This window comes from Nannochloropsis gaditana, assembly GCF_000240725.1.
Source record: "Nannochloropsis gaditana CCMP526 unplaced genomic scaffold scaffold812, whole genome shotgun sequence".
NCBI lineage: Eukaryota > Eustigmatophyceae > Eustigmatales > Monodopsidaceae > Microchloropsis > Microchloropsis gaditana.
The window spans coordinates 1-10,430 of record NW_005803141.1 but is presented as its reverse complement, the minus strand read 5'-3'; the positions used below and the strand labels follow the sequence as shown (position 1 = coordinate 10,430).

The 10,430-nt window shown below is 50.5% G+C and overlaps 2 protein-coding genes across 2 annotated transcripts, besides 1 other annotated feature; one reads left to right on the top strand and one right to left on the bottom strand.

The window, feature by feature from the left end:
• Positions 1-6,590: 6,590 nt before the first annotated feature.
• NGA_0106502 (uncharacterized protein) lies at positions 6,591-7,131 on the bottom strand (the record flags this gene model as incomplete). Its single annotated transcript, XM_005853601.1, has 3 exons — positions 7,036-7,131; positions 6,758-6,909; positions 6,591-6,682 (listed from the first exon to the last, which is right to left on the bottom strand). Coding segments are annotated over exons 1-3 (305 nt in total), but the record flags the coding sequence as incomplete, so codon positions are not given.
• A 493-nt stretch (positions 7,132-7,624) lies between these two features.
• Positions 7,625-7,711: a sequence feature (Short protein (NGA_0106602, EKU22696.1) was converted to a misc_feature.).
• A 1,122-nt stretch (positions 7,712-8,833) lies between these two features.
• Positions 8,834-10,214, top strand: NGA_0454000 (uncharacterized protein). The gene is made up of 3 exons (XM_005853603.1): positions 8,834-9,005; positions 9,081-9,205; positions 9,288-10,214. Exons 1-3 carry the CDS (start codon positions 8,866-8,868, stop codon positions 9,896-9,898), a joined length of 876 nt encoding a protein of 291 aa, XP_005853665.1. The 5' UTR covers positions 8,834-8,865; the 3' UTR covers positions 9,899-10,214.
• The last annotated feature ends 216 nt before the right edge of the window (positions 10,215-10,430 follow it).

Here is a 10,430-nt window from a genome sequence, read left to right as displayed (position 1 = left end):
CCTTTTCAACTCCCGGTCAGCTTGGAGCGTGGAAGAACTCCAGCGGGCTCTCGACCTAGACTTGGGCGAGCTTGTTTTGTGTCTTTACCCCTTGCTGCGGTCGCAAGTCCTTACGTGTAGACCTGAAGTAGCGGTCGCCTCAAAACTGACCAAGCACCACACCGTTGTGGTAAACGAAGGCCTGTCTCGCCGTGGCTGCAGACTTGCTGTGCCGCGCAAGTGCGACGAGGCGGAGCTGCCGTCTGCATTGGATTCTCCTCGCTCCATGGATCCAGCTCGCATCTCGCCCACGTTGCTGAATGAGCGTAAGAGCGCAATAGAGGCCCGAGTCGTGCACTTGATGAAAAAGGCAGGTAGCATGCGGCACGATAAATTGATTGAAGCGGTGTTGCAGCATACACGCCAAATGAATTTTTTGCCCCCTGTGGATTTTATATGCGAAGTTATTCGCGCCGACATAGAAAAGGATTTCTTGGAGCTTGCGGAGGACGGGCCCAACCCGCTTTATCGTTATCTAGCCTAGAGCACCACATTGAAGTAGAAAATATCTTGGCAAATGTACATCGACAATGAAGTGGCGGTGGGGTGAAAGATGATGAGCACTCAAATTGCAATTAATTGCAGTAACATAGAGTCTCTGAGTAATGCTTGTTACAAAGAATCGGATCGCGGGGTAGAACATTCTAGCTTCGAAATGTACACAAGATTGAAAGATCTTTGACGGGACAAACAAAAAGTAGAAAAATCGAGAATTTTCACAAATAGTCGTCTATGTTTGAAATGCTCAATCCCCAACATCTCAGTACATCGCTCATCAGAGCATTAGTTCCAATTATCAAGGGGTCTCTCTCCGAGCATTATTATGGAAGAGTGCGTGTGCAAGTTGTGCATGTAGCTTCAAGACTAAGGCCATGTTACAAACCGTACGACGAGTGCATAGGGGCACATCCCTGCAGTAAGACGCATAGGATCTCTTTTCAGCAATTTCTTGTATTGCGTGATAAGCCGTCAGGAAAAAAAGTCGGTGTACATCTTTTGTAGGCGCCACATGTGGAAGCATTTGGAGAGCGATGGTTTTCATGCGGTCCAAATCGTACAAGAAAAATTATATTTTACCTTCATTCCTTCGCATAAATTTCATCATGCACCTTATCTTTTCCATTCTTGTAAGATCAATCAAAAAATGAAAAAGTTGCGGCAAGACCTGCATAGATCTGAGGTCCGTAATCTGTAGCCTAGTACAAAATCGCATCACTCGACCGGGCTTCGAGCGTTGAGAGTAAACGGTCGCTCACTTCAACTGTGACGTCGCTTTGAGATGATGAGTGAACGGTACGAAATTTCACTCTGCCACGAAATCCTGTCAGATATGCCATGAAATGCTTTCTATAAACATGTAAACGCGTAGAAAAGGATTCAAAGGCTTTTACGAAACTTTCATACAGTTCTATTTACGAGGGAACATTGAGGTAGACATGAGTCTTAAAGTATTACGAACAGCAAGTAAAGGCTTCAATCTGGCAAGATTACATCTCGTAAGCTGTGTTTTTCACTACAAATTATGCGCAATGAAAATAATTATGACTTTTTTGGTGCTCAATCCTATACATATAACGGTCCGCTCACCACACGGCGTAATGTTGTCATATTTAATTGCAGAATCCTATCGTCCTGCGGCAAGAGGAAAAGATCCATGATCGTACATGGTCGTTGTGAGAACGCATTCCATAGCAGTTGTCTACCATATACTAGCACATATGATAGTGTGGACTTTAATGTGCCACGCGACCGCTCAATTAGATTATAAAAGGGCAAATGAACGCCGGAAAGTGAAGAAAGGCATGACAGATGGAAATGTGGAGGGATGCTTCGACCATTTCGATGCATTGAATGAGCCTTTTATCCCCTCTCACATACTTGGCATAAAAAATAATCGCCGCTGTCAAGCACTGTGCACTGCAAAAGGATATGCGCTCGCGGCCACCCGCTCAAATCCATTTAAATGTTTATGCGGAAACGACTACCCAAGCGCCTTTCATCAGGTACGACAATAAAATCAGCCATAAAATCAGGTCTTGTTCCACAATTCAAGATTTGATTTCGTAAAGGAAATCATCCTACTTTTATTTGGCAGGTTGATGCCGGCAAGTGTGACGCGCCATGTAACCCCGACCGTGCTTCATGCTTCCACATGACGTGCTGCGGTAGCCGCGACGGCAGGCTTTTTACCGTGTCTTTTACAGGAAGTAGAAATATTATCCTTCAAGTTTTAGAGCAGCTAGCATTCGATTATCGAAATAATGCACCAACTTTCCGAAGCAAAGTCGAGAGCTCTTTGACAGATAGTACACCTCTCAAAGTGCTAAGTAGAAACTCAGGGGACTCGTATCTCATTGCAGCCGGGCCTTGTTTGGGAAGCGAGGCAGAGGAAGGCTATACACAATGGCATACTTTTCAAAAAGCATGCTACTCGCTACATTGGGCCGTGACGACAGACTATGCTAACGCCGAACGTCTGTGTACAGAGCATCATGCCGACGCATCTGTCGTCGTACCTACGTCTGCAGAGGAGAACGCATTCGTCACAAGGCTCCAAAGCGGCTGTCAGGGATGGCTTGGAGCTGGTGCAATGTTAACAGCGATGGAAGATGGGAGGAAACATGGAAAGAAATCACTTTCTTACAGTAACTGGACTGCGCCTATGCGAGAGTCGTATGGACGCCCGTGCGCGCAGTTGCGCGCCGACGGAGGATGGGTACAGCATGTGTGCGATCGAAACGATGTCTCAAGCCAACAAAGTATGTACACAGCTGGCAAAAGTGGCTATGTGATGGACACCTTCGGTACGTCCCAGGGTGTCAATTGTTTTGTATGCAAAAAGCTTAAACGACAAAGCGACACAAAGGCTGTGACGCTTTCGGCCACTTCTTTAAGCCCTTTCGATTCTTGGCAATTGTTCATTTTAGCAGACGGGAATATCAAAAATGAGTTTAAAGTACGCTTGCGGCACGAGTTTTCGGGCATGTTTCTTGCTTGTAGTCCTGACATGGGTGGCCTTCACGTCGTCGCGGAAGACGATACGGGGGGAGCAACTTTTCTAGCACTTATAAACGAAGAGGATGGATCTTTTACTTTGCGGCAGCGAAATCATGTTGTGGTCCTTGTAGATGGCAAACTGCGGTGTATGGACGTCTCAGAAGAGAGAGGGAGAAAGAACCACTCTCAAAAGACATATCCTGATCCCGCGATCTTGAAGCCCATGTGCTTGCTCCGAGTTTTGGCATCTCGGTTCCTCCGCCTATCAGTTTTTAGCCTAAGCTCTGATCTGAAACATCGGGGGCATCAGGAGTGTTCCATTGCTGTGACTGACACCTCTGCCACGTCCGACTCATTCCGTTGTAAACTGTTGTCGCTGTCAGGTGACGCGTTGACTGGTGCACGAGCGGAACTTTGGCTTGAACAACAAGCTTTACTGATCTCGGATTACCGGCGTTGGCTGCGTCCTCGGGTTCCGCTACCCTTTGGTCTCATGCAATGTATAAATGAACACCCACAGCAAAGTGCTATCTGTACGACAGCCTACGGCCAAGGACTGACTGTGGCGCGCGCCATAACACTCGACTGGAATACAATCGCATTTGATACAATCACCGTACGATCTAATGTTGAAGCTGTTTTAGAAATTGCACCTCGCTATCGAATATTAAATGGGTTAGGGGGAAACCGCCAGGCTTTAAACGAGCCACGGCTTGTGTGGGCCGCTACCAAGGAATGGTTCAATGATCTGACCGCAGTGTTCAATAATTTTAATGAGATAGCATATGTGCATGCTTATGTTGAGACAAGAAACTGGCAGACAACAATCCTTGCCCTACCGCAAACGACTCATACGGTGCAGTTTTGGTTGGAGACGGTAATGCTTTCGTACAGATGGCGAGCCTTGTTTCAAGCCAGAGGTAGCTTTCGGGTTCGCTACTTCGACAAAGTTATCGGTTCAAAATACGATGTGGGAGATCTTTCAAACTATGACGACATATTTTTTTATATTTTTGGGCGGTACGATTTTCCAGCCGAGGCATCTTTGATAGCCACCGTTGACCATGTCGATGAGGAAAGCTGGCCAGTCATATTACCAGGAGCTGATTTTGCGGAGCAAGACTGGAATTAGCAGTCCGATCGAAAGCATTTCAGACGTTGCGTTACCCGCATCGAGGTGATAGGATTTGCAGTACTTTGGGAAATTATCTTACATGAATCTCCATACAGACGTCCGATAGATGTGGTCAGGAGCGGAATGTATATGCCAGCTGTCGTCGTAAATCATTATCTCTCGCCCTTTCCCGTACCGAGGCCGCAATATCACGGATTCAGGCAAAATATTTGGTAATTTTGGATCTTTACCGACACCCTCATACTCATCGTATTGGACTACTTGCCCTCCACCGGGTACCTGGTCTTTCAATGGGTGACTCAATTTGATGGCATGAGAGAAGACACCCGTGCCTAGATAGCCGCTAGTTTTGGGAAACCCTAGCATGACAGTCATCTGCGGTAAATTGCAATCCTGGTGCCACGAATGGGCAGGCTTGAGGCGGCTTCCTGCTGTGACAATATCGATGAGACTCCCAAAACGCTTCTGACGGAGCAGGAAACCGTCTGAGTCTTTGATTTGAGGACCGCCCCCGGCCATGCCTCCTAGTTTCTTGATAAATGTCGCTCCGTCTAAATTTCCGATCCCGTATTGCTTGAAAACCCTACATCGTGTGTGACGAAGACAGGACAGAGGATGGGCCCTGGTCTGAAGAGAATAATACCACTACACAAATCCCTCCGATAGAGTCACTTTTTTGACCACCTACCGAGACAAATTCGCGTATCCTGTTGGAGACTTCTCCCAACAGACGTGCAAGGAGGAGCCAAGGTCTTTGAGAAAGCGATTCACCTTCTCAGAACGTGTCGGGTCCGGTATAAAAAGATCTTCCCGCATGGCCACACGGATAGCATGCCTGATTCAGAGAATTTGTAAAATAGTGAGCGACCCTCCCAAATTGGACATTTAAGGGTTTGAGGTCGAATTTGATGAGTAATTTACCTAAAACCATCGTCGGTATCGAATAAATCTGCGAGTTTGATTCCATCCTGGTCTTGGAAGACCTCTGCCAAGCCAAGGAAGGTAACATAGTTGGGTTTAAGGTCGCTTGGTGGTTCTCCCCGTTGAATTCCTACTGGTACATCCCAGATAACTGCATCTTCAGCATACGATGTCACGAGGACATTACTTGTGTCGGCCTGCCCGCGTATTGAAGAGGTCACATGGGTGTGGGGGCCCCTCCTGTCAATTCCACGACCTGAATTAACGAAGGAAGGCATGCCCTGAAAAGCGCATGAAATGCTTTTCAAAAGGAAGACCACAAGCATTCGAAACAATCGTTTTTGATAGTGGCATTTTGGTCTCTTCGAGGCGCTGCCTTTCCACATGATTTTCTGACCCGCTCTCCACTCCTGGGGGGGCAGTGCGCGGATGTCTTTGTTTTTAAAAAGGAGGGGGAAATATACTGAGCAATGTCGTGAATCGACGAGCTAATCTGACAGTAAGCCATTTTCCTAATCTTTAAGGCCATACCACTTCTCTGGCCATACTTGTAGGCCATTAACGATGCAGAAATGCGGACTGGTTGCTGTGTTGGAATCATACCGCAAATGGGCCGTGGGATCTCAAAGACATACATATTCTGACAAGCCACCAAAATAAATACAGCTCCCCCGAAGACGAAGGGAAAAGGCTACATCCAGACGGAGCTTGTACCTATAATGCACTATTTCTTTCTCAATTTCGATTTCGCACGCCACGCCGAGGGGAAGGGTGGGGAGGTTGCTAGACGATTAAATCCTGGTCCTCCCCCCAGTCCGCGTCGGGAAACATTTTGTCAACTACCACCTCATGTATATCTACGTATTCATAGTCTCTAACGTAGCCAGTCTCCCGAAGTCCCGTGCTGATATCCGACGCGATGGCAAGCGTGCAAATGGCTAGGTCGGCTGCGTTAATTTTTTGTCGCTTGCTTGGAGGTGTCACCGGTCCCGACTCCTCAATGACGCTGATTCGATTGGTGCAGAAGCTCTCATAAGCTTGATTTTCGTCTTTCAGAAGATTGCACTCCGTTTCGACGTCCTGGGCATCTGTCCTCCCCTCAGAGGATGAGTCCATTTTCGACACATCACTTTTCAAGGCCGGAAAAAGCGGCTGTTGCTGCGAGTCACTCGGCCCCATCTCCGCACTTGCTGATAAGTTCCGTGATGAATTCATGCGTGTCGATCGATTGGGAACATTGTTTTCTTTGTGCGCTGCTTTGATTTCCTTTTCTAAAACGAGGGTCTCGGCATCGCTGAATTCACTGCCCGAGCGTCTTCTGCGTGCTCTGACGCGGGCTGGACTTTGGGAGGTAGCTGGAGTGCTGCCCGACCATGCCAGAGACTTGTGGTGGGCGGAACTCTCCCGAATGAGGGGCAGACTTGTGATGGCGACTGAAATTATGAGGATAATTACAAAAAGGTTGATGAGTCCTTCGTCCGACAGCGGCGGCCTAGGTCTAATACCATGGGACTCACCTTCTTCCTCCAACTCCTCCAATATGTCTTCAGCGCGTCCCAGCATACGCTCTCGAAGCTCTTCCTTTCGGGACTTTTAGATGTGCACAGCAAGCGTAAGTGAGCGCCTGGAAGATTCAACATAACCCGGATCAAGACTTCACATTACCTCAAGGGTTCTGTCAGCCGCCTTCTTTTCGATGTCAAAGGTGACCTCCTCGTTAGTACACCCGAGCTCCAGCATGTGCTTTGCCTGGCTTAACCTCTTGAGCCTGTCCTCCTCGATGCGCGCCCTTTCCTCCTTGAAAAGGAAGTGGTCCTCTGCGGGCATGTGCAGTGATGATACGTTCAGCCCCTGAGCGAGAACTCGTGCGTGCAATCACCCCGTACTTGCCACAAGTCACCTCCATTGGATGACGCCTAATACATCAGGAACCTTCGACGTACCTGAGACCATGGGAAGCTCCGAGTCGGGAATGAAGTACTTGTGGACGCTGCCCTTCCACATGGTCTCGAAATATACTCCCCCTTGCTGCCTGAAAAAAGCTGTTTGTGCGCGACATGACAGTGCATCAAGTGATCATCGATTGCTCGCAAAGGCAATGATAAAGGGAGAGCATGTGGCCCGCGGGGACCCGGTGGATTTCAGAGGTCACTCCGAGTACTCACCCCCCGTGTCGGTGCTGACGTAGACCATCCCATCCAGCTTCTCTAAATCCCCTGATGGGACGCGCACTGTAGCCGCGACAGGAATTTTGATCCAGTCCTCGATCCCCCTTCCAGTCGAGCGCGTCGCTCTCCGCAATTCCTTCAGATCCGCCGATGCTTTCTGTTGCGTGTGCTCGCTCTCGTCCGTCTGGCCTTCTGGAAGATGCGCCTGTTCGACATCACTCAGCGCCGGCCCTCTCCTGCCAAGGACATGTCCTGCTTGCGGAGGCGGGGACGTGCCATTCCGGTCGCCATTGAAGCAATGTGCGGGGTCCCCCGCCTCCGCGGCGGCTGTCCGTCGGACGGGGCGCTTGGGCTTCATCGGTTCTACCTTTTCACCCTGAATTTTGTCCAAGATGTTCTCCCGATAGTGTCTTAGGAATATTGATTCGACCCGTTGGGCGTTTGCTACCATGCTACTTGGGAACAGGCGTGGCTTGCGTCGATAGACCCCGTGCTACGTATTTGGATGCGTATGGAAAAGTATTTATGATACGCAAATTTTGAAAAATGCAGCCACGCATATCACACGGCTTACCCGATGAAAACCAAAACGAGATATAGGGCGACCCCAAGCGCCAACAACATCCTGCTCCTCCGCCTCCACGACTTCTGTCGCAGGAAGGAATGTACCATCCATCTCCTCGGTTATTGGCGCATGCGAATCACTCAAGTTTGTGACAGAAGACGATGCAGATGTTGGTCTTACTCTTCCTGCGTCCGTAGCCATGGGAAAGTAGGCCCTGCCGAAAAAAAAAAATAGAAAAAGTTCATATTGGCCGCTTGTGTGATTGCGAACTGTGACGGATTGACGCAGGTAGAATTTTCATTAAAAGTTTCACTTCTTGCTACCGCGCATGCCAAAAGTACCTCTAACGTCGAAATATTTCTGTCCACGGATATTTAAAAACATAAATTCAGAATGTGTGAGAGGACTCTTGAAATTTAGGCTCCGTGATATACCTATACAGGCTCAAGCGGACGAGTCATGATACCAAATTTTCTTTTCAAAATCCACAATTTTGACTACTTTTCGTACCCTCTATCATGATCCTTTTACACATGAACGCATGGCGAAAAGCAATAGGAAGAGCACCGTCGCAAATCACCGTGTTTCCGCCGTGCGACCGGACCCCCCGTCTGAAGAGGAAAGGGAAGACTGTCGAAAGCCTGTGCGACTGGCGGCGTCCCACCCCCGGCCCCGCCCTCCTCCCTTTCAAGCTACTGACCACGCGGTGCCAGGAAAAGGACGCAGGCGCCTTCCCCAGTGGACACTAGCAGACGAACCAACAATTCTGCGGGATGAAAAACAATTCGAAAAGCGGCCGCGGACTGGAAAAATCTGCCCGGGCCGGGTTTTCCTCAGGCCTCGCCCCCGACCTCGCCGTCTCGAGTGAGACTCCCAGTCCGAGACATGCCCTCCCAGGAGGAGGGCGGACCGGGCACAGGCACGGTCCGGTCATGGCCCGGTTGCTTGACATAGGTGTTCCATGCATGACTTTCTGGACGACCTGCTCATGATGCGCGTACCTTTCCTAGGACTTGCCGCGGGCGAGCTCGACAGCAAGCATGGTGCGAAGGCTTAGCTCCTTCCTTCCATGCCTGGCTGTGGCCTCTATTTTTCTTTTCAGCGTCGGCCACGCATATTTTCTCAGCAATATCCCTGCCCGCCTTGTACATGCCCAACAAGCTCTTCATTTGTATCCAAGGTGAGTTGCTTGGATGATTGAGGGGGCGGAAACGAACGCGTGCTAAAGCAGTGCACTGGGTCTCTACCCCTCCAGGCATAATTTGAAGCTGGCACCGCCGTCTCTTTTCGCGACTCAGAAAGGCTTCGGCGTGCTTCCTGCACTCGAAGCGGCATCTTTAAATGCTGACAGCGACCCGGCTGCAACTTTAAAGAGCGATGGTACGTCGCGGTCTCCTTGCTGGCGTCCCCCCTTTTTTCCCCGCCGCCTCCTCCCGGCTCATTGTCCCCCTCTTGTTTGCAGGTCTGAAAATCGAACTTCGTCAGTACTCGAAATTTTTGCATTCGACCGCCTGGTTCTCGTGGTGGGCGCAAGTGATCTGTAACACCGTAGCGGGAGTGATCCTGTTCTTTACGAACTCCTTCGTCGCCCCCTCCGGAGGGGGGCCCTCCCTGGCGGCAAAAAGCATCTTTAGCAACGGCTACATCTTCGCGGCCGGCGGGCTCTGTCTGGGTGCGATCTCCATTTTCTGGACCTGGGGATTCACGGGGGTGGCCAAGCGCATTCGACGGGCTGTGCTGGAGCCGCCCACCTCCCTGGCTATGGTCCGACGCGTGGTGCGCACGGCTATTGTCATCAACCTGCTCGGCCTCCTCACCGCCTTGATCGGCGCCGAGCAATTCGTGGGAAACCTGATGGCGCGAGTGCTGTCTCAGCAGGGGTTTTCTCCCCTAGTCATCAACCAATCGGCGATGGGCGGGGCTATCGCCTCCCCGACAGTGCAGCCGGTAGACATCTTCGTCATTCAGGCGAACACGAACATCTTGCTCTCGCACTTCATCTCCCTGGTCTCATCCTTGCTGCTCTTACTACGATACAGCAAGATATCAAGGGCGGCCCGCGGATCGGGTTGAGAGGGGACAGGGCGGGACGTCAAGGAGGACAGAGCACGCATCGGCTCCTCAACGTATGACACATGGGACCACGGGAGGGATAGGAGGGAGGAGCGGGACCTGGTCGTAAGGATCGAACCGTGGTTGTGTAACCACTCTCATTGGGGCGAAGGTTGGCTCAAAAGGGAAGCCTGTACCTGTATTGGGAAGCTGAGGGAGCAGGAGAGGCCTGGAGGGAGGGGGGCTGTGGGAATGTGCAGAGTTGTGAATTTAGAGGGGCAGTGACTTGGGGGGCACATGAACCGAAGAAGAGACAGAAAGGATGGAACTACCCGAGGCGCTTGGCTATGGACTCCTGCGTGCGTGTCATGTCCGTACTTTGCTGTCGTCGCGTGCATAACAACGGGTGCTCCCAGGACTTTTTGTTATACCGCCCGGGGATGCGCGTTCGTGCTTCGCCGCGCTTTCATTGTACATGCCCACCCGCACTCCTTCCAATTCCCTCATCTTCCACGAGCAACGCCCCGCCCTCCCACAACCCCCCCTCTCACCG

What these genes read in the sequence shown, in the direction of transcription:
- NGA_0454000 (XM_005853603.1), top strand. Translation starts at nt 8,866, where the DNA reads ATGGTGCGAAGGCTTAGCTCCTTCCTTCCATGCCTGGCTGTGGCCTCT. An exon ending in GCTCTTCATTTGTATCCAAG is followed by an intron (nt 9,006 to 9,080) that starts GTGAGTTGCTTG and finishes CTACCCCTCCAG; the next exon opens with GCATAATTTGAAGCTGGCAC. An exon ending in TGCAACTTTAAAGAGCGATG is followed by an intron (nt 9,206 to 9,287) that starts GTACGTCGCGGT and finishes TCTTGTTTGCAG; the next exon opens with GTCTGAAAATCGAACTTCGT.